The following is a 27,575-nucleotide window of genomic DNA, read 5'->3' on the forward strand; positions in this document are numbered from 1 at the left end:
AACACAAACCATAAAAACTAGTTTAAATAAAGTAAGTTAGTTTTTATTCTTAAGATGGAAAAGGCAGCTGAACTGAAATAGTGAAAATCCTTTTTCTGACATTCTCTAAAAAATAAGCAAACTCACTGCAGTGGAATTCCTTACCTAGTAGAATCCTAAACATATAAATATTTTTCTCCAATTTGCCCCTTAAAAAATAATCACTAAATGAAGCACTCAAGGGACCAAGTCTTCAGTAATCATGGACAATGAAAGTATATATTCTGGGCCATGGTCCAATGGAACATATAGTCCTACGAGATAAATGATGGTACAAAAGTAAAGACCTGGCCTTTCTACCAAATAGTTGGGATGTTTTCCTGTGAAGTAGTGGTCTCCAGTGGCATCAGAGACCAGTTTCGTAGAACACAATTTTTCCACAGATGGTGGAGATGGTTTCAGGATGAAACTGTTTTGCCTCAGATCATCAGGCATTAGATTCTCATAAGAAGTGCACAACACAGATCTCTTGCATGTGCAGTTCACAATAGGGTTCACAGTCCACTGAGAATCAATGCTGTCTCTTATCTGACAGGAGGTGAAGCTGAGACCGTAATGTTCACTTGCCTGCCACTGTGCGGCCCGGTTCCCAACAGGGCACAGACTGATATCAGTCCATGTCACAGGGGTTGGGGACCCCTGCTATAAACTATGTCTGACCTTAATACTTCCCTGCTCAAGTCCTTCTGGGAAACCCTAGGTCGAAAATGATGTTGTTAACTAAAATTCCTTGGGATGGTCTTTGTTTTCTTCTTTATTATATCTTGCCGTAACTCACCTCTGCACTCTATAGTCCAAATATACAAACCAATGCTTAGATTCATAAGCTTACACCAGGCAGCTCTGAATCATTTTCTCTCTCATCTCACACTCTCTAACTGGAACACTCTTATCCTCTGTCATCTGGGAAACACATATCTTCTTAATCTCAATGCAAGCATGCCTTCGACTATCCTTTCATGACTTCATCCTCCAAATGGAAGTTACCACTCCCTCCTTTCTGCCACCAATAAAGCCTGAATTCAGCTTTATTTGGTTCCCTTAACACTTTCTACACAGATTGGTTTAACATACCAGCACGCTTCATTTTATTGTGCTTTGCAGATATTGCATTTTTTTACAACTTAAAGGTTTATGGCAATCCTGCAATGAGCAAGTCTATCAGTGCCATTTTTCCAACACCATGCGCTCACTTTGTGTCTCTGGGTCACATTTTGGTAATTCTCAAAATATTTCAATTTTTTTCTTTATTATTATATATATTTGGTGATCTAGGATCAGTGATGTTTGAAGTTACTATTAATATTGTAACTGTTTTGGGTAGCCACAAACCACATCCATATAAGATGGAAACCTTAATCAGTAAATGTTGTATGTGTGTCCTGACTGCTCCACTGACATGTTCTTCTCTCTCCATCTACCTGGGCCTCCCTATTCCCTGAGATACAATAATATTGAAATTAGGCCAAGTAATAACCCTACAATGGCCTTTAAATGTTCAAGGGAAGGAAGGGCCACACATCTTCCACTTTAAAGCAAAAGCTATAAATGATTAAGCTTAGTGAGGAAGGCATGCTAAAAGCTGATACAGACCAAAAACTAGAGCTCTTTCACTAGTGAGCCAAATTATGAATGCAAAAAGCAAGTTTTTGAAGGAAATTAATGTGCTACTCTAGTGAACACATGAACGATAAGAAAGCAAAATAGCCTTATTGCTGATAGGGAGAAGGTCTGAGTGCTGTGGATAGATCAAACCAGCCACTAGCCAGGCATGGTGGAGCTCACACCTGTAATTCCAGCACTTTGGAAGGCCAAGATTGGAGGATTGCTCGAGGCCAGTAATTAGAGACCAGTGTGGGCAACATTGTGAGACCTCATATCCACACACAAAAATAAGTTAGCCAGTTGTGGTGGAGCACACTTGTGATCCCAGCTACTTGGAAGACTGAAGTAGAGGATTGCTGGAACCCAGGAGTTTGAGGCTGTGGTGAGCTATGATCATGCCAATGTGCTCTACCTTGGGCAACAAAGAGTGAGACCCTGTCTCTTAAAAACAAAACAAAACAAAAACCAGCCACAGCATTTGCAGAGCATGGCCCCGACTCTGCAATTCTGTGAAGACAAGAAAGTTGAGGAAAATGCAAAAGAAAAGTTTGAAGCTAGTAGAGGTTGATTCAAGAGGTTTAAGGAAAGAAGCTGTCTTCATAACATAAAAGTGCAAAGTGAAGCAGCAAGTGCTGATTTAGAAGTTATAGCAAGTTATCCAGAAGATCTAGCAAAGAAAACTGATGAAGGTGGTTACACTAAACCACAGATTTTTCAGTGTAGACAAGACAGCCCTATACTGTAGTGGGAGAAGATCCTACCTAGGACTGTCACAACTACAGAGAAGTCAATGCCTAGCTTCAAAGGACAGGCTGAGTTTCTTGTTAGGTGCTAATGTAGCTAGTGACATTAAGTTGAAGCCAATGCTCACTTACCATTCTAAAAATCCTAGCGTCCTTAAGAATTATGCTAAATCTACTCTGCTTGTGATATATACATGGAACAACAAAGCCTGGATGACAGTACATCTGTCTATGGCATGGTTTGCTGAATATTTTAAGCCTACTGTTGTGACCTGCTGGTCAGAAAAAAAAAATTCTTTTTAAAATATTACTGCTCATTGACAATGCACCTGATCACCCAAGATCTCTGATGGAGATATACAAGCAGACTAATGTTGTTTTCAGGCCTGCTAACACAACATTGATTCTGCAGCCCATCATCAAGGAGTAATTTCAACTTTTGTGTCTTATTATTTAAGAAATGCATTTTCTAAGGCTATAGCTGCCATAAGTAGTTGTTTGTCTGATGGGTCTGAGCAAAGTAAATTGAATATCTTTTGGAAAGGATTCACTATTCTAGATCCCATTAAGCACATGTGTGATTCTTGGGAGGAGGTCAAAATATCAACATTAACAGGAGTTTGCAAGAGGTTGACTCCAATCCTCATAGACAGCTTTGGGGGCTCAAGACTTCAATGGAGGAAGTATTAATAATGGCAGATGTGGTGGAAATAGCAAGAGAACTAGAAACCTGAAGACATGACTGAATTGCAAGAGAACTAGAAACCTGAAGACATGACATGACTCATGATAAAACTTGAATGGATGAGGAGTTACTTCTTATGGATGATTAAAGAAAGTGGTTCCTTGAGATGGAATCTACTCTTGGGTGAAGACACGATGAACATTGTTGAAATGACAACAAAATATTTAGAGTATTACATACACTTAGTTGATAAAGCAGCGGTGATGTTGAAATTGACTTCAATTTTAAAGAAGTTCTACTGTGAGTAATGTTATCAAACAGCATTGCATGTTACAGAGAGATCTTTCACGAAACGAAGAGTTTGTCAATGTGGCAAACTTCACTGCTGTCTTATTTTAAGGAATTGCCACAGCCACCCCAACCTTTGGCAACCACCATCCATCAACAGCCATTGACATCAAAAAAAGAACTTCCACAAGCAAAAAGATTAAGACTCGCAGAAAGTTCAAGTATGTACATTGCCTTTTTAGACATAAAAAACACATACTTAATAGACTATACTTAACAGACTACAGCATAGTGCAAATATAAATTTTATACGCACTGGGAAACCAAAAAATGTGCATGACTTGCTTAGTTGTGATATCCACTTTACTGCAGTGGTCTGGAACCAAGCCTACCATATCTGTGAGGTATGCCTGTAGCTGGCTCTAGCCAGTAATTGAAGGCTCTCCCCTATGTAGCATCTGCTAAGTGAATTGAATTAATAGAATTTCAGTCAGTATCACATGATTTATTAAGCACACCTAAGTTGTGAACCTGGATAGTATACCCTTCTTTGGATGCTGCTATGGACAAAATTGTGTCTCCCCTCAACCCCCCAAATTTATATGTTAAAATTCTAACCCCCAATGTGACTGTATGTGTAGATAGGGATTTTAGGAGATAGTTAAGGTTAAATAAGGTAATAAGGATGAGGTCCTAATATGATAGGATTGGTGGTCATAAAAGAAGAGCAAAAGATGCCTCTCCTTCCACAGATACACACTGAGGAAAGGCCATGTGAGCACATAGCAAGAAGATGGTCATCAGCAAGCTGGGAAGAGTGTCCCCACTAAGACTAACCATGCTGACACCCTAATCTCAGCCTTTCGTTCTCCAGAACTGTGAGAAAATAAATTCGTGTTGTTTAAGCCACCTAGCCTATTGTATTTTTTTTAATGTCAGTCCGAGCTAATACAGATGCTAAAGAAAAAAAATCTTTAAGTGTCACTTCCTACATTTTATCCTTGGCAGCTGGTTAAAATAAGCACTTCTGCAGTATAATATCAGAGGGGGGCAATATGTTATCCTGTGTCATCTCTTCTATAGGATCAGTTACTCTACATCAAGCTTGAAATTCCACCATGATGACCACTTCGAGGTTAGGTGTTATCATTTTAAAAACTTTTAAAAATACGGTCTTAATGATTATTTTTATTTTACTTTCCTAGTATCCCCGGTAGCTGCCTCAGGTACATGATCCCCATTTTATAGAAAAAGAGAGTTTGATTCATCTATTCAAGACAAGATATCAAGTTAGAAGCAACATTACAAAAGCACCCAGGTCTCTTCAAGCAAATCCTTCTTTGATAACTAGCATAAGGAGACATAAACAGCTATGGAATATGGATACACACAGATACCCTCTTCACATTCCAGAACAAAACACAGAAATTATTAGAAAAAGCATTTCCTAACACCAACTTGAATCATTATATTCCTGATCAAAATACAAAAATACTATGTGCTAACAGAGGAATAATATGATTCCATCACATTTACCTTGATGACTCCATATTAAATGTCTCAAGAGAGACTTTATACCCAAATGCCCTAAGCATGTGATCTGTTTTTCTGAAAACACTCAACACCAACACATAATTTTAAAGGCCATTTTAAGATAGATTCTTTTATGGAAAATGATGTCACACTAAATTTTGTTTTAAAATAATTCCATATGTCACTAGGAAATATTTTGAATGCTTGGGGAGCTTGTTGCCACAGAGTTTGGCAGGTTGCATATATTTCCCACCTGAAATGCTTTTATTTGACCACACCCTCCCCTGCTTCAGTATAGGTCATCTGGAGCACCCAGAAAACTTCTGGAATATTTGCTTCAGAATAAAAAGGCATATATATATGTATACATATTTTTCAGCAACAAAATATTGTATCCTTTTTCCAGAAAATATGGGGAGAAAAGGCCTACTCCTTTGAAAGATATCTACTTTTTGATATGTATCTGCTCTAACACTGAAAATTCTTAGTAAACTCTGATCAGTAAACTGGTAGAGATAATTCAATGGGACATTTATTTAGTGTCAACTGCATACAAGGCAGCATGCTGAGTGCTTTTGGAGGAAAATATCAGGAGGTTCAATGTGGTCAAGAGAATAAAGTAGGTATCTGATAGCTTGAAAAAGAAGCAGAATGTGTTAAGTGTCCAGACAGTATAAGGTGCTGTGTTCATCCAGAAGACTAACTTCCAACTAGGGAGAATCAAGACATTTCAAGAAGAGGGCAAGATATGGGTTTGACCTTCAAGGATGGGTAGGATGTCACCCAGTGGGCTGGCACAGAAATGCATTCTCAATGGACAAAGAACAAGCATCAGAAGAATGATTTAATTCAGGGACTGGTAAAAACCCTGGTCTGGATAGAGTCAGATGTGAATGAAATATAATGAGGGGAAAAAAACCAGAAATGTGGGTACAGGTTAGACTGGAGAGCTTCAGGCCCTATGGTCAGGAATTTGGTATTCACTGAGCAGGCAGTAAGGAGTTTAGAAGGTACTAGACAGAGGGTGATGATCAAAGCTTTCATTAAGAGTGCCCTAGCAGCAGTTGGGAGAGTGTGGAATGAAGGAAGAAGGGCTCAAAGCAATTGACTTTATATTGTGCTCTGAGCAGGATAACCTCATATGAGGAGACATGGAACACAGCTGGGAAAATTTCAAGGTAGAGAGAGGGGGAAAAAAAGCCCGTGTTAAAGGATTCCACATAAAAGCTCGATGATTTACAACGAATCCAGCCACTGCTCACTCTAATATGGATTGCACTGTCGTGGTTCATGTGTCTGTCTAGGCTCTCTATGACACTCTATATTCAGAATCATGGTGGAGCCTGTCAAGACACTTAAAGCCATATCTCATAAACATGAGCAAACCTGACAGGTGTTTTTTTGTTTGTTTGTTTGTTTGTTTGTTTGTTTTTTGAGACCAGTGCCACTATGCTAGGCATTAAACAAATCATTTGTGCTGTGCAGCTGAGACCTGCTCCCTTGGGAAATCAGACTAACACCTTTGCAACATCATCAACCCCCGCCAAGGCAATGTACAAGAAGTCAAGGCTGACTTAAAACCAGTCTGCACAGATTCACTATCTGGAAGACATTGAACCACTGCCCTAGAATGTTGGCATGTACATAGACATGACCTCAGAACAGTCTGCTGGTGGTAGGTCCCTTAAGAACATCATATTCAAATTAACCTTTTAATTAATAATAAACAGATGATGAACATTTTTTTAAATGCCTGATATATTCCACGAGTAGCTGAAATCTTTATCTTCTCTACTATAGCCACCATTCTGTATGTGTCCACTGTCTGAGCATACATTACATTGGGCCAAGGAAGCATTTTAAAGAGGTAAAATTATATATGAGTCCTAGTAATTAAAATATTATATCTGAAGATTTTGACTATAGATTTTAAAATACAGCACACATTCTCCTTAAATATCTATGAGCTATAATCCTATTTTAGATATTTGTTTTTCTTTGTTACAGATGCACAACTGTCTTTTCCATTGGTGGCACACCCTAAAACCAAGACAATTTATAAATCACAATGGATCAAAACCAAATGACAGATCTAGGGAATTTATCTTTTTTCCCCATTTCAAAATGAATTAAAAAGTTAGGAGCACCTTTGAAGATATACACATTCAAGAAAACCAGAATGAATCTACAGGTTTACCATAATCATCTATTAATATATTGATGATTCCTCAATTTACATGGAAAACAAAATTAATTTTTTGGATTATAATAGACAAACTGGGCATATGGCTGTATGACTGCAGGGTCGAATGCAAACCTGAGATCTGTCAGCCATAAAGTGATCAATAATTAAAATGGAGTTCACCTCTATGCTGTAATTTTAAAGTATAACTATAGGTTTCTCTAAGTTTCCCTAAAATATATGTTAAAGCTAAACATCTATACCATAATAATATTCATTAGTAATTATACACTGTTGATTAACGAGCATTCTGTGAAATTTAAAGGAGAAAAAAACACACCCACCCACATAATTAGGACATGTGTTTACTTAATAATCCTGAATATCACTATGAAAAACACACCACTTCAGTGAAATCTAAATGAGTGTATTTAACTGTTTAAATATTTTAGCAATGTATCCGAGTTGTGATGATTTTCCTCCAAGACAGAACACACCCATTAATAGACTGGAAAAACAAAAGCATTCAGATTCTAGCAGCTTCTTAAAAATCTAAAGCCAATCTCTTAAAAATTCAGCCTAAAGATCACTTCCTCCCCAGAGCCAGAGAACAATGAAGAGAACATGTTGCTTATTCATTTCTTACCTTTTTTCCTTTCCTTTTCCTATGAGCAGGTTTTGCATTTTTCTCCTTTGGTTCTTCACTCATCTTTCCTTTAAATCAGGTGAGTTTATAAAAGACAGATCACCACCGGTATTCCAACATCCAAAACCACGGCAAAGAGTCAAAGCATTGAGACCAAAGTCCATTTACGGGTGCTCCCCAGGCAAAGCAGCCGCTGCTTAAACCCAGCCCCTGCTGCTGTCAGAGAGACGCGGGCTGCTAATGTAGCCCTGTTCAGCTTTCCTCAGGAAGAAACTGGGTGTTCTCTATATCAAACAGTCAATTATTTTTCTAAAGAAAATCAATATTTTAGCCTTTCATTTTTAACTAATCGTTACCCTGAGATAAGGTCCTGACAAGACTTTGTTGCTTGTTCCTCCACAGTGATTTGAGCCTGGAAATGGTGAGAGAGAGAGAGAGAGAGAGAGACACACACACACACACACACACACCCTCACACACACAGAAATAAGCTACAGACTGCTGACAAGTCTCCGAAGCCTTCCCAGGGGCTGATTTGCTGCTTCTAGCAGGCTGGGAAGCTGAATGTAAATTGCTCTCCGTGCTGCTAGCCTCCCATACTAACACATGTGTTGAATGCATCAGGGCATACCGGAGGAGGAGGCAGTCGGGAGAGTGATAAAAGATCAGGTTACTTGGTCTGTAAAAAAAAAATTCAATGATTCAAACAATAAAAGAGACCTACCACTACTGGAGAAGTCACATCACAGGCTAGATTTTCTCCATGATTACTTTTTTTTTTTTAATGTGACATGCAAAAAAGATGCCAATCTTCACCTAAGGATTTCTAATGCAGGGTTTATGACAGAAAGCCCCATACCCAATTTGCCATGATTCATATTTAATCATTGGTTTCCTTCCATGAATATACCAACCAACCAACCAACCAACCAACAAGAAACCCTCCAGAATATTCAGGAAATACTAAGAGCAAAGCTGCTGTCTCTGTGGCAGAAACATTCTGTGCTTCTTGACTGTGTTTAGGGCAGTGCAGGTCTCAGATCACATTACACACTCCCCAGCTGCCCTGGCCACACACTGTGCCCACACTCCCCACTGCACGCCATCCTGAGCCCCAGGAATCTGGATATTTTCTGAGTGTCTGGGGTATTTCACACCTGGGTGGAAACCCCCTCACCATGCCTTCCATCCATTTAAACACAGCCAAATTACTATTATGAGCTGTCATTTAAGCATCTTTAGAAGCATGCCAGATACATTCTGATTCAGGAAAGAATAAGGTTCTAGGAGCAACCACAGACAACCACTAAGATGAAAACAGAGCACTTTGAGCAGATAACTGACACAGGTAAAAAGTGAGAGTGGGGTAACAAGTGGGAAAGGGAGAGAGAAGGGGAGAAAGGGTTCAGGTCCATTCCTAGGGGCTGGGAGCCAGGAATAAATCATATCAGTTCCACACACACTAACATTGTTATTCAGGAGACATAGCATTCAAATGAATATTAACTTTTTCAGGAGAAATGGGATTCAAATGAATGTAAAACACAGCCATACAGGAAAAAACAAGTCACAGAGGGCTAATTTTTCAATGGTATGTGTGGGGGACTTAACAATGGTTGAGGACATGATGCTAAAATATTAAACCAAAAGAACAGATCTGTTTAGGCTGAAATCGTCCCCATTTTTTACCTAGCATATAAAGGGGGTTTGTGTCCATATTCAACCAAGATTCCTTCTCCTACACCTGAAACACCAGTCCCGGAGAAAGACATGAGTTAGAGGGATGCTTAGATGCTTTACCCAGGGCTGAGCAGGCCAAGCATAGGGATTCAAGTGACACGCTCAGAGAGCCACGTGGATTTTACCAACCACAGGGCAGCTATTTGAGCTAATTTCTATTTGAGGTGTGCACATTAATTATAATAATACACATCTCAGTAAGTCTGGGATGGCCAGAATTCTGAATGGTGTTGGGCATCTAATCACCATGTTCTACATTTCTGCTCAGACACTGAACTGCTATTTAACCACAGTTTCCATTTTCTGCCACTATTCAGTAACATTCCTCTTGTCATGCAATATAAAAGGTAGAACATCTCAAGACGGCAAAATAAACCTTTCAAGTTCTTCAGTGATTCAACCCTTGCACATCTTCAAAACATAGGGAAATCTGGGGAACTGGCAGTACCTTTACTGCTTCTACCGCTCACTGACTTCAATCGGGTGAACCTTGTTTATTAGTCGTGTGTCTTTTGAGGGATGAGGATGAGGTAGGTGCTTTATACAAATTCTTCATAAGCTGAAGAGTCTAAGCAGGTGGATTCAGTTTTGACTTTCCCACCTAAATCTTGACATTCTTCACTAGGTAAGCAACAGAGATAGTACATCCACCTAAAGTAATTTGTCTATAGTAGATTCCAAGCAGTAGGATTTACCTCCCAAAAGAAGCCTTTGTCAACAACTATTTACTGACTATCCAAAGAACATGGGCCTCTTTCTTTAAAAACAAAAAGCAAACAAAAACAACTGAGGGGGTATAAAAATTGAGATTAAATTTAGTTCATTTACATAAAAATTTACAAGTTAATTGGGATTATAAAATATACAAAATACAATTAACATGATATGTCTGGCCAAGGGCATAGCACAAGAATATGTTTGAAGAAAATGTCTTTATAAAATTCTTTTTAAACTATAAACGGGTGTTTAAATTAATGTAAAATTTAGGAAATTGATCGAATAAACATGAATTGGCAGGAAATGAATGAACCTGTGACTAAGGGTAGTTGTTTGCCCATTTCTTTGATAAAGCATGATCTTGGCTGTATTCATTTGTATATGTAAGGTTCATATTACAAGCTGAAGTGCTCTCTGCTGGTTGGATGGAATAACAAAAAGGACGTTTGAAGACTGGATTATACGGCAAAATTCTACAAAAGATCATTTTAAGAAGGAATTATTCTTCCTGATGAGGAACTTGTAACTTTGAATAATATTTCAAGATGTCACATTGTTTAATCAGGTCTGACAGAAAACCCAATTTTGAAGAATATGTTTAAAATATGTCAAATTATTTAGATAGCAAAATGTATCATTTAAAGTTATAATTTAATAATAAAACTATGTGGCATATAACATGTTTTATGTCCATTTTCTGTAACTTGATAAGTTCCAGACTTTTTAAAAGAAATAAAGAATTACATCTCTGAAACTGTGTTAAGGCCAAAAGAGCTCCTATGCTAGAGTTAAGGCCTTAAATCATCACAAAATCAATAGTAATTTAATTTCTAACAATGTAAAAACATATCTTCACTTTATAAAATAGGGCAAATTTCATTTAAGGGTTGAAAAATTAAAACAACTTACCTTTAATAGAAAAGGTATTAGTTATTATTATTTAATGATGTTTCTCTACACCTCTACTCTAGAAATACGCATTCAAAGAAATAATGATTGTTTTAATATGCCCAAAGGTGTACCAGTGCATTTTAAATTAAAATTGCTCTGTGTAAAAGAGTAATTTGATTGACCTAAAAACAGTCTAGGGGTGATTACTTGTTTCAAAAATGTTAAATGTTAACTACTTTGTGGCGGTAATCTCTTTTCCACCCAAATTATAAAATTCCCTCAGCTCTTGGGGAAGTTAAATTTAACCTCAGAAAAAACATAAGCTGAATACATGGAAAATATCAATTTGGATGCAAAGCTCTATCAGTTCACCAAAGAGGAAAACACGACTGGATTATAATGTTCCCACACTTAACTCCACAGAATTCACTGCCTACTTAGAGTTCACTCCCGATAGAAGTCATCATAAACTAGTTGATACAGATCTGAGACTGTTCTATTTTTAAATTAAATAACTCGCATAAGAGGACACCAACCAGGGCCAACTGAAGTCTCGTAGAACAGATCTATTTTTAAAACAGAAAGTAGCTTGCCATAGGAGAAATAACAGGGTTGGGGTTATTAGGAAGCAAATTTTTTTAAGCTATCTTCTGCATAAAATTCACTTGAAAACACTAACACTGAATACAATTGTTTGACTGACATGAAGGTATATCATATTAAAGGTAAAACAAAATGAAGCAACAACCTTCCATTGATGTTCAGCAGAAATGCCTATATGAATAGGCTAATTTTATTTTTAAGGTTAGGATGTCATGCACTTACTGTAATTTACACTGCTAGTTGGCAAGCTAAAATAGTTACTAAATCTTACTAACAGCATTCCCTTCATACCATTCATAAATGTTTAAAATACTTGTAAAAGTGAAAGACAAATCCACAGGCAAATAAGCTGTTTTTTTTCTGAAAACAAAGGAATCTTTAGAGCTGAGTGAAACACTGAGATGCTGTGCCCTCTTCCTCCACCTGTGGCAAGGGTTTCCCCTGAGACACCTAGCCAGTTCATAGCATAGCTGGTACCAGAAGCAATTCTACCAACTGCTCTGAAGAGCTTTCTTTGCACTACACCAGTATCTCCCAGAGAATGTCAAGTTAGCAGTGAAATTTGAGATGATATTCAATGGTAAACAAACTTGTCCTTAATAGTTATGCATTTACTTTCAATTTGAAAAAGAAAAAAGTAACTAGGCTCCATCAGGTGCATTTCATGAAAACTTCCCTGTGGGGTTTTGGTATTTACTTTGTACTACTTTGTGCAAATGCCATCAGAGGAGGCAACAGTACAAAGAGAGTGAGTGGGAATAGGTGGCCATTCTTCTTCCGACAGAGCTGGCATTGCCTTAGGCTAAGGATGGTCTTGTAGTTAGTTCCACCACATCCACCAGTACTCTTTCATTCTCCTGCTTGCCCACTATCTCAAGTGATGTTCCTGGGGCCCTAAACTTCTAGGCCATAGAAAAGATTTACAAATACTAAAGCCTCAGTGTATAATTGTATTGATATGGTTTGGCTGTCTCCCCACCCAAATCTCATCTTGAATCCTAGTAGTTCCCACAATTCCCACCTGTTGTGGGAGGGATAGGTGGGAGGTAACAAATCATGGGGGCAGGTTTTCCTTGCACTTTTTTTATGATAGTGAATAAGTCTCATGAGATCTGATGGTTTTATAAACGGGAGTTTCCCTACACAAGTTCTGTTACTCTCTCTTGTTTGCCACCATGTAAGATGTGCCTTTCTCCTTCCACCATGATTGTGAGGCGTCCCCAGCCATGTGGAACTGTGAGTCCATTAAACCTCTTTTTCTTTATTAAGTACCCAGTCTCAGGTGCGTCTTTATCAGCAGCATGAAAACAGACTAACACAAGTATGTATAAAAGTCATTACGTTTTATAAAATGTCTTGGTATTTTTAATGTGATGAAAGCATCTGAAGAAATATGCTCTATATATTAGGCTTCTAGTCTTCTTTGAGTCTTCATATTGAAAAATGATCACAGTGACATTGGTCCATCTTCTTACAGCAACTGGAAATTCAGATAGGTGTGGGGCATAAGGTGAAGCAGAATGAGATTGTGAATTGAGTTGCAATTTCCAACCCATCCTCAAATATCTACAATGATTTTTGCCATATCTAATGATCATTTGTAAATTAAGATAGAAATTTTTAAACCTAGCTTAACTGTAAGCAACACTATTTGTGACAGTATGGTTTTGATACACTAGATTCATTTTTGACAATGTATTGAACTCTTCAACCAGGTCCATAGCAGGATTTTCCTGTTTTGTTCCGAGTTTTCTTTCTTTCCTGGTTATTCAGCCATATGCCCATTAAAATACAATGATATAATAAAAGTATATTAGTAAAATAGGGAGAGACAGAATGTTCAAAGACACATAGCTGTTAAATGCATGGTTTGCTTTTTGTTTATTTACTTCCTTGAACCTTTGCATTTTTGTTGGTATGGTTTTTTGAGCAGTGTAATTTTCTTTCACTGGGCTAACAATTTTCTCTAGAGGCCCAGTGATATTTACATGACAGATATACATTCTTTTGTGAGGTGAGGAACTGATGAGTCATTCCTTTGATCTTCCCTAAATCCAAGTGTTTTACTTAATAATAATAAAGATCCTAAATGATTTTAAAAGAATGATGATGATAGAATCTAAAGATATTCCCTTGCTTTGTAAAAGGTAATTTCCAGCAACGCCCATATTAAAATGACTAAGAACTAAGGCTGCTTATATTTGAGTCCACAGTGAAATGGGGTCAGTAGTTTTGCTTGGCTTTCTTTTATTGCTGTGGAAAAGTCATACAAAAGATGGACAGATACAGCTCCACTGGAGTTCTTTATTATCAAATATCCATCCAACACAGCAGCTTTCCAACTCTCCATATTCCAACAACATAGAACTATCAAGACCCTTATTTGTTCATCTCCTAAAATAAAAGGGATTAGAAAAGGAATTAGATTTCTTAAAATTTTAACTTAAATGATATTTCCTAGTATCTTAAAACTTTATTCTAATCTTAATGGTACCTTGCCTAAGACCAACATGATATAATGATGAGTACGTCTGGATATCTCTTACCTTTTATTTGGTTTTGCTTAATAATTGTTGGCATAGATGCCTGAAATCATTTGTTCAAGGAACAGGAGAAAAAAAAATGAGCTTAAAAGATTTTTCTGGCCGGGCGCAGTGGCTCACGCCTGTAATCCCAGCACTTTGGGAGGCTGAGGCAGGCGGATCACGAAGTCAAGAGATCGAGACCATCTTGGCCAACATGGTGAAACCCCGTCTCTACTAAAAATACAAAAATTTGCTGGGAGTGGTGGCACGCACCTGTAGTCCCAGCTACTCAGGAGGCTGAGGCAGGAGAATCGCTTGAACCTGGGAGGCGGAGGTTGCAGTGAGCTGAGATTGTGCCACTGCACTCTAGCCTGGCACCAGAGCGAGACTCTCTCTCAATAAAAAATAAAAAAATAATAAAAAAAGATTTTTCTAGTTGCAAAATAAATAAATAAATAAATAAAATAAAGGAGAATAGGAGAAATTACAATGAAAGAGGAATGAGTTATTGAAGTGGGGAGTTTGTGGAATGAAGATTATGCAAGCTGTTCTAAGAAGCTCCTGCCTTATTTGTACTCTCACCTGTGACATCAAAATATTGCCTCAGCCCCATGATCAAAAATGATACTGACATTAAAACCAGGACCAGGTTCTAGCCAATGATATTTTCATCATGTCATTATTAACCCACAGAGTAGTTGGAAGTCATAATTATAAAGTTAAGGTAAAATCCTTAATTTTAAAATAAGTTTATACTGATTGTCGTATAGTCTTCCGGATTTGTCATGGTCCTTGACCCAAGTTTCTCCAACCAAATAACTGAGAACACATATTCCTCTTAAAGTGACAGACTGCAGGACGTCAATCCTTTTATAATTATCCTTTAATTATTTGTAATATTGATGCTTTTGACACACAAATATGCCCCTAATCTTAAATGATTCGTACATTTAAGACATGGTAAAATGATTCAGAAAATCCTATAAGAATCAGCAGTGAAAATGACATTCCTCTGGAGTTTACCATTCATTATCAATCTAAACATTCCTCAATGAGGTATAAGGATGTGTGTTTGCTTATAACCTCATCAACATAAGTTAGCAACAATCTTTTGTCATATTTACCAAATTGATAAGAAGAAAATATTATGCTGTGTTTTAATTTGCATTTCTTTGGCTGGTAGAACACTCTTCATATTTCTTCACATTCTTCATATTTGCTAATAACATCCGTTACTTATTTTCTATTTTGTAAATTTTATTTTCATGACTATGCTTAGTCTATCAAGATAATCAATGAGGATGGACTTATTTTTAAGTCTAAGAAACAGAGGACTAAAGAAGACACAGCCTGTATTCTAAATCAAAGTGAGAAATGAATAAGTGATTGGAGAGCCACAGGTGATATCTAAATAAGCTTCTATAAAGTCCTGTTCAGATGACAGCCAGCATATAAACACCATGGTTTCTTTGGTATACTGTCTTTAGCTAACTCAAACCTACCACTGCTATTATAAACATATTCAAATTTTGCCCTTTTCTAACCTCCTCTGTAAAAGAATTTTAAAATAAGAATTTTCCATGTAAATTAAAGTTAGCTTGAGACAATGATTATATGATTCTGTATGAAAATTTATTTATCCTCTGGGATTATTCACTACAAAATCCTCCAAAGTTATTAAGAAATCTCTCCAAATAATTAACCTCAGTATACAAGTATTCTTTATTATTTAACTCTTGTAACATAGTGTATAAAAATTTTTTTTCACTAAAACAAACCCAACTTTTATACTGACTTTGACTTACAAACTAAAGATATGCTCACTCAGAAACTGAAAATGTCCTAACTGAAAAGAACACCTTTGCAGGGAATCTGGCCTAGCCCAGCTGTCCAGGCATTTTTCAGGCTTGAAGGGTGGAAAAAATTATGAAAGAAATGAACTACAAGCTTGCTTTCTCTACCTATAAGGGAGAAGACAGAGTAGTCAAAGAGGGTCACATCTAGGTCCAGGCAAACTATTATTGTCTTTGAAAATGCTATCCCCAATATTCTGATGCAGTACAATATTCTGAAACTTAATAAACATGCATAGCCTGTAAGCTCCTGGCACAAAGCTTATATCAACTCATATGTATGTCTTATGTGCCAGCACAGGGCCTGGTACAGACGAGGTGCATTATAAATACCATCTGAATCAACAAATTGACAAGCAACAGAGTTACAGAGTTTTGTGTCATGCTGGACATTGTCCTACACTAAAAGTGTCATTCTATCTAAAAACTGAAGCCCCATTTTACACTTTGATGTGGTGTGGGAGACAGCATTGACATAGAAACCTCAGCAGGCCATTTCTCGCAAACCACCAAAATATAAAGTTCGTTCATAATGTGCATTTGTCTGATGATTGGGGTACCAAGCATCTTTACACACATCTGTTCAACATTTGTATGTCTGCTTTTGAAAACTGCCTATCCAGGTATTTTGCCCCCTTTTTTTTTTAAGACAGAGTCTCGCTTTGTCGCCCAGGCTGGAGTGCAGTGGCACAATCTCAGCTCACTGCAAGTTTTGCCACCCGGGTTCAAGTGATTCTCCTGCCTCAGCCTCCTGAGTAGCTGGAATTACAGGCACCTGCCACCATGCCTGGCTAATTATTATTATTATTATTATTATTATTATTATTATTGTAGTTTTTAGTAGAGATGGGGTTTCATCATCTTGGCCAGGCTGGTCTTGAACTCCTGACATCGTGATCCACCTGCCTCGGCCTCCCAAAGTGCTGGGATTACAGGCGTGAGCCACAGTGCCCGGCCATTTTGCCCATTTTTTAATCAGGTTATTTGCTTTTTTGCTGATGAGTTGTTGGAATATATTTTAGGAACTGGAAGCCAACATCAGAAAAGGCTGCAGCTTACTATTCACAATAGCAAAGGCTTGGAACCAACCCAAATGCCCATCAATGATAGACTGGATAAAGAAAATGTGGCACATATACACCATAGAATACTATGCAGCCATAAAAAAGAATGAGTTCATGTCCTTTGCAGGGACATGGATGAAGCTGGAAACCATCATTCTCAGCAAACTAACACAGGAACAGAAAACCAAACATGGCATATTCTCACTCATAAGTGGGAGTTCAACAATGAGAACACATGGACACAGGGAGGGGAACATCACACACTGGGGCTTGTCGGGGGTTGCGGGGCTAGGGGAGGGATAGCATTAGGAGAAATACCTAATGTAGATGATGGGTTGATGGGTGCAGCAAACCACCATGGCACATGTATACCTATGTAACAAACCTTCATGTTCTGCACATGTATCCTGGAACTTAAAGTATAATAATAATAATAATAATAATAATAATAATAATGAAGAAGAAAGAAGAAGAAGAAGAAGAAGAAGAAGAAGAAGAAGAAGAAGAAGAAGAAGAAGAAGAAGAAGAAGAAGAAAGAAGAAGAAGAAGAAGAAGAGGAAGAGGAAGAAGAAGAAGAAGGAAGAAGAAGAAGAAAGAAAGAAAGGAGAAGAAGGAGAAGAAGAAGAAAGGAAGAAGAAGAAGAAGAGGAAGAGGAAGAAGAAGAAGAAGAAGAAGAAGAAGAAGAAGAAGAAGAAGAAGAAGAAGAAGAAGAAGAAAAGGCTGCAGCTTATCCAGAACCACAAAGTGACCTTGAGGCAGTACATCTATCTGAGGCAGTACATCTTCCTGAGGCATTTCTACTGAAGTTCCAATTGTTTCCTGAATTTTCCTTCCTTCCTCTCTTTCTGTCTGAAACTCAATGATGCCCCCATATAATTAGATTTGTACACATTCCCAATCCAGTTTGACAAATATTCATCATTCCTGTAATATGTGCCAGAGTTGAGCAAAGGGCTGAAGAGGCCAAGGTCACCAAGGCCCAGTGGGACTTCAGGCAGATGTACCACCTCAAGGTCACCATGTGGCTCTGGACAAGCCACAGCCTTTTCTCATGTTGGCTTCCAATTCCTAAAATATATTATTTTTATATAATATATTATATAAAATATAAATATATTGATTCCTTCTACATTTTGGATATGAGCCCATTTTCAGATGTATAGTTTGCAAATATATGTTCCCACTCCGTAGGTTGTCTTTTTGTCTGTTGACTGCTTCCCTCACTGTGTAGAAGCTTTTTCGTTTGATCTTATCCCCTCACTCCAGTCACAGTGGCTACTATCAGAATAGCAAAAGATAACAAGTGTTAGTGAAAATGTGGAGAAAAGAGTGCTGGTAGGACTCTAAATTAGTACCGCCATTATGGAAGGAGCAATATGGAAGTTCCTAAAAAAATTAAAAATAGGACTACCATATGATCCAACAATCCCACTACTAGGTATATATCCAAAGGTTATAAAATCAATATATTGAAGAGATATCTGCAATCCTAGCTCATTGCAGCACTATTCACAATAGTCAAGATATGGCATCAGCCTAAGTATCTATCAGCAGATAAATGGATAAACTGTGGTACATATGCACAATGGAATACTATTCAACCATAAAAAAAAATGAAATCTTGTCATTTGCAGCAATGTGGATGAATCTGGAGAACATTACCTGAAGCGAAATAAGCCAGGCACAGAAAGAGAAATACTATGAGATCTCACTCATATGTAGAATCTAAAAAGTTATTCTCATAGAAGTAGAGAGTAGAATAGTGGGTTACCAGGGATAGGGAAGAAAAGAGGGAAGGGGGGTAGCGAGACATTGATCAATGGTATAAAGCTATAGTTAGATAGGAGGAATAAGTTCTGGTGGTTTATTGCATAGCAGGATGATTAGAGCTAAGAACAATGTATTATATATTTCCATATAGCTTACAGAGAGGTTTTTTGTTTTTTGTTTTCTTTTTTTTTTTTTTTTGAGGTGGAATCTCGTTCTGTCACCCAGGCTGGAGTACAGTGGCACTCCAGTTCTGTCACCCAGGTTGCAGTGGCACGATCTTGGCTCACTGCAACCTCCGCCTCCAGGTTCACGCGATTCTCCTGCCTCACTCTCCCGAGTAGCTGGGATTACAGGCGCACACTACCATGCCCGGCTAATTTTTTGTGTATTTTTAGTAGAGACAGGGTTTCACTATGTTGGCCAGATTGGTCTCGAACTCCTGACCTCGTGATCCACCTGCCTTGACCTCCCAAAGTGCTGACATTACAGGCGTGAGCCACCGCGCCCAGCCACAGAGAAGTATTTTAAATGTTCTTATCATAAAGAAGTGATGTTTAAGGTGATGATATGTTAGTTTTCCTAATTTGATCTTTACACAATTTACACATGTATGGAACCATCACATTGTACCCCCAAAATATGTATGATTATGTGTCAGTCATTTTTAAAAAGATGATGGTTCTTATTATCTTAAACCTTCCCTTTCCTTAACCTTAGCCCATCTCATCCTAATTATGACCAACTCCCTCTACCTCCACTTCTTACCAGAAGTTCAGAGGTAGGTGAGAGGAAGATTGGGAATTAGGGTTAAGAGGTCCATAGGCTGGACCAATTACTTGGTTGTTTTTAAGCTAAATAGTAAATGGCTTATTATTAAGATGACATCAGAATAGCTATCTGGTGTCAAAACTATGTCATCAAAATGTCCTTAGCATTTTGATTATGGAAGGAACAATAACCACGAGTCTGGGTGTAATGGCTCATGCCTGTAATTCCAGCACTTTGGGAGGCCAAGGCAGAAGGATCGCTTGAAGCCAGGGGTTCAAGGCCAGCCAAGGCAACAAAGAAAGACTCTATCTCCACCAAAAAAAATTAAAATTAGCCAGGTGTGGTGGCAAGTGCCTGTAGTCCCAGCTACTCAGAAGGCTGAGGCTAGAGGATCACTTGAGCCAGGAGTTTGAGGCTGCAATGAGCTATGATTGCACCACCGTACTCCAACCTGGGCAATAGAGCAAAACCCCATCTCCTAACGAAAACAACAACAAAAATCAAGAGCATCAAAGTGTACAAAAGACACATAACAAAGCCATGTAGTTCCTCTAATCTACCTTTCCTGAGACATTTCTACTGAAGTTCCAATTGTTTCCTGAATTTTCCTTCCTTCCTCTCTTGTTGTCTGAAACTCAATGACATCTTCACACAGTTAGACTTACACATTCCCAATCCAGCTTGACGAATATTCATTAAGTCTCTAGTATGTGCCAGAGCCAAGCAAAGGGCTGAAGAGGCCAAGGTCACCAAGGCCCAGTGGGACTGGTAGATGTACTGCCTCAAGGTCACTATGTGGCTCTGGACAAACCTCAGCCTCTTCCCATGTTGGCTTCCGATTCCTAAAATGAAGGCGCATTGGGTGTCCTTCAAGATCTCTAAAGTCCTGTTTTAGTTCTAAAATTTTCTGATCCTGTGACAGTCCCTATTACAGCAGCCAGCACTACCCTAACAAATACTGAAATTAGTACCTTCAAGTGAGATCCTGCCTAACAAATATCTAAAATTGGCCTAGCAGTCGGACAGCAAGGAAATTGATGCTGCATGCTGGAGAGTTAGAGAGCCTTGATGTATACAGATGGTGAAACAATTGGTAAACCTGGCCTGCAGTAACTTGAAAGGCGGACTGCATGCTTGTTGTACCTGTAAGTTTTATGTATATTGGTTGTTATTGTCAACATTTGGCAAAGTTTTGGAAGCAAGAGATGAGCCTAGGCAGAAATTATGAGAAAGTTTAAGTATAGGATAGAGAACATTCAGAAATTTGGGGACTTGCAGAAGTGAAAAGGCTGAGTGCCCAAAAAGACCCCAGACAGTAAGATAGGATACTGAGAACAACTTTGAAGGAAAAAACCCATTGAGATTTAGCCCTGGAACAAAGGTCAGATTAAGAATACGCTCTTCTCCCTATCACTTCAGGTGACATATAATAGCTACCTCTAAATGAGAGATATAGCCAAGGGAATTAGGAAGTAAAGGAAACAACAAGGTTTGGTAGTTATACCTTGACAGACCTTTGAGTGAGGTTATTGGCAAATGGAACTAACTGGAAGAATATAGATTAGACATGTACCAAGGTGAAGAACTGTATTACTAGGCTGGGTGCAGTGGCTCATGTACGTAATCCCAGCACTTTGGGAGGCCAAGGTGGGTGGATTACCTGAGGTCAGGAGTTCAAGACCAGCCTGCCTGACATGGTGAAACCCTGTCTCTACTAAAGACTCAAAAATTAGCTTGACGTGGTGGCGGGTACCTGTAATCCCAGCTACTTGGGAGGCTAAGGCAGGAGAATTGATTGAACCCAGGAGGCAGAGGTTGCAGTGAGCTGAGGTCACACCATTGTACTCCAGCCTGGGCGACAAGAGTAAAACTCCGTCTCAAAACAAAAACAAAAACAAACAAACAAAAGATTTTGACATTTTGAGTGTTAAAAAAGGGAAAAAAAAACCTTAGAATTTCCAAAGTTACCTTCAAACTTGCAAGAGTAGGAAGCAGAATGCAAGAGGTGTATAGATTCCAAAGATGGTACGGTCTTCAATAATCACTTTAAATGTGAACATGGATGAAAATGGATAAGAAAGAATTTTCCAGAGTAGTGACAAGGGCTACAGAGAGCAATCAGCAGGGAATTGCTCTCAGAGGGTAGAATTTGAGTCTAATCGAGAAATTTCATTCAATGTCAGAGCAGAAACACCTCATAATGTATACCCAACAGTAGCCCAAAATTTCTATGGACCAGTGACAGCTGTGGCTCACCTTCGTTTTTCCAAATGGGAGTTTTTTGTGGTTGCCTATCTTTACCCCACCACTATATATTTATTTAATGTGATGGAAAATACTATACCTTGAGCCAGATGCAGTAACCAACTGAGACTTTGGATTGACTCTGGAGGAGTAGGGGAGGGCACATGATTTGCAGTGACAGAAGAGCTGGTTTCTGGCAGAGACAGCTTGACATCCAACCAAGATGTGTGCTCCACTTCTACAATATATTGTACAATGTGTATTCTATACAATGTACAATATCTATACCATAGATATTGTAGCCAGGGGCCACATTTAGTACCATGTTGCTTTGAGGTGGGACCACATGACTAATTCTCACTAATAAAAAGTAGAAATTGCATGTATCACCTCCAAAACAAAGTAGTTAAAATGTAGGTATCGTCCACTTTCCTTTTTGTATTTTTCCACTGAAAGTACAGGATTCTGAGCCACTAGGGGTTATGGTAGCTGTAAGATAAAAGGCTTCTGGGTCTGCAAATTACTGCATGGAAGACTGTCTGCCAATATATTAGATGTCCATTTTCAAACTGCTATACAGAAATATCCAAGACTGGGTAATTTATAAAGGAAAGATGCTTAATTGACTCACAGTTCTGCATGGCTGGGGAGGCCTTGGAAACTTACAATCATGGTGGAAGGGGAAGGGAAAGGAAGGACTTTCTTCACATGGCAGCAAGAGAGAGAAGAAAGAATGTGTAGAAGGACCTATCACTTATAAAGCCATCAGATCTTGTGAGAACTCACTCACTCTCAAGAGAACAGCATGGGGGAAACTGCCCCCGTGGTCCAATCACCTCCCGCCAGGTTTCTCCCTAAACACCTGGCGATTACAATTTAAGATGAGATCTGGGTGGGGATACAAAGCCTAACCATATCATTAGGTGAAGATAAACTTGAATTACATTCAGCCACTGAGATTATGGCTACTTTCATTAGAGTTTCCCTAACTAATTCCTTAAGCTTAAAACTTGAGATGCCCAGGTGTGGTCTCTAAAAGCATTTATTCACCTCCAAAAACCTTGTAGAAATGGCTGATTCAAGATCTGGAGCGGAGAAATGTAAGATGAGCCTAGAACATCTTGGCACTACAGAAAGCAAGGAAGCTGTCAAAATCCACTGCAGTCATGGACTCAGTGCCAACTTAAAGAGGCTTCCAACTAGCCAGAGTGAGGCATCAAAAACAGTAATAGATAGAATGGATTAAAATACATTTAGCATGTTTAAATCCAGAAATTATAATAATACTTTAAAAAATACCCCAAAACATTATTTACCTTTAGAGGATACCTCAGGGAACCAACAAACCAAACTACTAAATAAGGAAAAAATCAAATATTAATCCTGTCTTTACTTTAGAAACTGTACCTCAAAGTAACCAAATTGTTGATAAAAGCAAGTTTTTCTACGTCAAAATATTCCAGGTAATAAATTAAGAAAGAATGACAGTTTTAGAATTTTTGTGATCCTAATGAAATGATGGATCAAAGCAATCATCATCAATGGCTGCTAAACCCATTAGCTGAAAATTTGATAGGGAATTTTATAATGGATGGATGGTCCAAGCTAATAATGCACAAACATGTTCACCAATGTTAACATCACAAAAAGAGAGACAGCTAGACAGCATGTGTTTCTATATGAAAGCACACAATAGCACCTATGAAATATTCCTAGCAAAAAAAAATTAAATATAAATCTGGTTGAGTTTCTCAGTTTTTTATTATTATTATTATTATTATTATTAATTATTATTATTATTTGAGATGGATTCTCACTTTGTCACCCAGGCTGGAGTGCAGTGGCACGATCTCAGCTCACTGCAACCTCTGCCTCCCAGGTTCAAGCAATTCTTCTGCCTCAGCCTCCCAATCGGCTGGCATTACAGGCGAGTGCCACCATGCTTGGCTAATTTTTGTATTTTTAGTAGAGACAGGGTTTCAACATATTGGCCAGGCTGGTCTTGAACTCCTGACCTCACGATCTACCTGCCTTGGCCCCCCAAAGTGCTGGGATTACAGGCGTGAGCCACAACACCTGGCCTGTTTCTCAGTTTAATTATTATTATAATTATACAAGAAATGCAGGAGATAGAGGCACATGATAACCAATATCACAGGGATGCAACCAGCAAAATCTAAACTGTGAAAAATTCTAAGAACAAATTACCTAATGCTCTCAAAAAATATATTACAAAGGGGCTGGGTGAGGTGGCTCATGCCTGTAATCCCAGCACTGTGGGAGGCCAAGACAGCCCAGGAGTTCAAGACCAGCCTGGGCAACATAGTGAGACCTTGTCTCTACAGAAAATAAAAAAAACATAGTTGGGCATGGTTGTACATGCCTATAGTCCCAGCTATTCAGGAGGCAGAACTCAGAGGATGGCTTAAACCCAGGATGTTGAGGCTGCAGTGAGCCATGTTCGCGCCACTGGACTCCAGCCTGGAAGACAGAGTGAGACCCTGTCTCAAAAACAAACACCAAAACAAATAAACAAAAATACATTACAATGGGGAAAGGGGAGAAAGAGGAGGTCTATTGATTAAGAGACTTAAGCCTATCAACCAAAGGCAACATGTACATCCTGATTGTAGCCTGACTCAAACAAGTCTATTATTTTAAAAAAAGATAATTTCAGAAATACAAACATTTAATGTTTCATGATATTAAGATTCTTAAATTGTTGGTGTGATGTAGCATTTTATTAAGGATACTGAAATTACTTATGGATTGTCAATGATTCTAAAATTCTACTTTCGGGTAAATGGGGATAGAGTTACAGATGAAAAAGAAATTAGGTACCAGTTAAAATTGTTGAAGCTAGACTAAATGTTACATGGAGGTTAATTATCTTATTCTAATTTTGCACATATATGAAATTTTCCATGATAAAATGTTTAGGCAAAATAAACAATATCAATCTCATAGAAGCTCTTAATAAGTCGGATCCTAAAATCCAAATGCCTAGTAAATATTTAAGCATCTTCTATATGAAATGGCATCATATAAACATGGTTTTTGTGCCTGTTATAATCAACTAAGTTACGGATAGACTTTTTTTAAGTTCAAGGTAGCACATTGACTTGGCTCATTAACCATGTGGATGACAACTGAAGTCACAGATGACTGTGGCTTGAAGCAGGATAAAACTGGCAACATACAGCATGAAAGAAGAGAGCGCCTTAATCTCCATGGCAATGCCTTCATTCCATAGAAACAACAAAACTGGTTTAAAGAAAAAAAGGCATTGGTATGCCCAATCAGAAATAAAATAATCTTGTAATTCTTTCCTTTCAACAATTTTCATTCTGAAAGGTCTTAGATGGAAAAAGATTCTATTGGCTATTATGGATAATTTATCACCACCATTTTTTAAATGTACTATTTCAACAAACTTCCTTTCAGTATTGCTAAATTGCTATTGGTTTTCCTCTCAACCAATCCTAACTGAAGAAATAGCCTTCCTTTCAATTTCCACAATTTTGCCCCTCTCTAGTAATTGTTTGCTGCTACTTGGATTTCTAAAAACAGTAGGTGTAGTCTTCAAGCCACAATTTCTTTTTTATGTTTACTCTGGATACACTTTATAAAAAGCACATAATGAAAATACACTTTAGACAAGTTTGATTTATTCTATTTCTGTATTTCTCCTTCCAGGTGAGGATCTGAGAATAGTCCAGAACTATTTACTGAAGAATTCATGGCCAACTCTTGGAATCCAGTAACATAATTTAGCCCTGCCCTATCCAATATTGTAGCCACCAGTCATATGTGGGGATTGTACCCTTGAAATGTGTTGAGTGTGAATAGGGATGTACTGTAAATGTAAAATACACAGTGGACACTGAAGACTCAGTATGGAAAAACATGTAAAATATCTCTTCAATAATTACTTATACTTACTACATGTTGTAATGATATTATTTTGAGTATATTAGATTAAAATGTTATTAAAATTAATTTCATCTCATTCACTTTACTTCTTTATGAGGCTATTTGGGAACTACTTGAAAAGAAAACTGGCCAAGATAAATGGAAATGCCAGTCAACCCACACAAATAATTGGGAACTGAGTGTTTCAGATTTAATGGTTCTAGTTTACTATGTTTTCAAGATCAACTTACAAGTGAAGAACAACATGAAGAATGGTTATATATATCTGCAGTAACATCATAAGTATAGTTCATGAGTCTTTTGCCTAGCCTTTCTCAAAAGTCTTTGTGGCCATTTAGTAGACATGGACATTGGGAAATCTGCAGATACTCAAGTCCCTTCTACAAAACAGCATAGTATTCGCATATGACCTACTCACATGTTCCTGCATATTTTAAATCATCTCTAGACTACTTTTATAATACCTAATACAATGTAGATGCTATGTAAATAGTTGTTAAACTGTATTGGTTTTTTACTTGTATTTTTATTGTTGTATTGTTATTTTTTATTGTTTATTTTTCCGACATATTTTCAATCCACAGTTTGTTGAATACGTGAATGCAGAACCCGTGGATACAGAAAGCCAACTGTAGTTAATGACATTGAAGACACCATGCAGAAAGGTGCTGAAAACTAGCAGTTATCCCAGATACCTCAAAGGACACAAGCGTGCCAGAGAGCAAGAGACACAAAACACAGGGGTAGCAGCAGGTTATTCACAGAAGTGATGACTGGGGTTGGCGTCCAGCAGCGATCATGACCAGCTCCATTAGTAAAGTCCTAACTGGACATTTTCTGGGGCGTGACCTTGGCTGTATTATTTAGCTTGCCACATTCTTCTGCTTCTGCCATAATTCCAAGCCTTGTTCTCCAGGCTTCCATTCAAATCTGCAAACTATCCAACATCCTTTATTTTTTATTTTTATTTTTATTTTATTTATTTATTTATTTTTGTGGCAGAGTCTTGCTCTGTCAGCCATGGAGTGCAGTGGTGCAGTGGAGCAATTATGGCTTACTGCAACCTTGACCTCCCAGGCTCAAGCAAATATTCTTCAAATGGATGATTTTTCTGCTAAAGTTAGCCAGAATCACCACTATGAAGAACAGTTTGTAGGTTCCTCAAAAAACTAAAAATTGAACTACCATATGATCCAGCAATCCCATTGTTAAGAGACTTAAGCCTATCAACCAAAGGCAACATGTACACCCTGATTGTAGCCTGACTCAAACAAGTCTATTATTTTAAAAAAAGATAATTTCAGAAATACAAACATTTAATGTTTTATGATATTAAGATTCTTAAATTGTTGGTGTGATGTAGCATTTTATTAAGGATACTGAAATTACTTATGGATTGTCAATGATTCTAAAATTCTACTTTCGGGCAAATGGGGATAGAGTTACTCAAAAGAAAGGCAATCAGTATATCGACAAGATATCTGCACTCCCATGTTTCTTGCAGCACTGTTCACAATAGCCAAGATTTGGAAGCAACCTAAGTATCCATCAACATATGAATGGATAAAGAACAGGTGGTACATATACACAATGGAGTACTATTCTGCCATAAAAAGAATGAGATCCAGTCATTTGCAGCAATGTGGATGGAACTGGAGGTCATTATTTTAAGTGAAATAAGCCAGGCACGGAAAGACAAATATTACATGTTCTCACTAAGTTGTGTGATCTAAAAATCAAGTCAAT

At 38.0% G+C, this 27,575-nt stretch overlaps 1 protein-coding gene across 4 annotated transcripts in view; it reads right to left on the minus strand.

Moving 5' to 3' along the window:
* ANK3 (ankyrin 3) overlaps positions 1 to 27,575 on the minus strand; it is a 709,526-nt gene that overhangs the window by 537,876 nt on the left and 144,075 nt on the right. The window contains exon 1 of one of the 4 annotated variants that reach the window (XM_055092837.2): positions 7,722 to 8,277. The exons of 2 other annotated variants lie outside the window; for them this stretch is intronic. In XM_055092837.2, the coding sequence (XP_054948812.1) occupies positions 7,722 to 7,784 (63 nt within the window). In that variant the 5' untranslated portion in view covers positions 7,785 to 8,277. Of the gene's footprint in view, positions 1 to 7,721; positions 8,278 to 27,575 lie in introns of those variants that run through there. One more of the 4 variants, XM_057298898.2, reaches the window with a different exon arrangement.

The sequence above is a fragment of the Pan paniscus genome, chromosome 8, assembly GCF_029289425.2.
Source record: "Pan paniscus chromosome 8, NHGRI_mPanPan1-v2.0_pri, whole genome shotgun sequence".
In the NCBI taxonomy this organism is placed as follows: domain Eukaryota; kingdom Metazoa; phylum Chordata; class Mammalia; order Primates; family Hominidae; genus Pan; species Pan paniscus.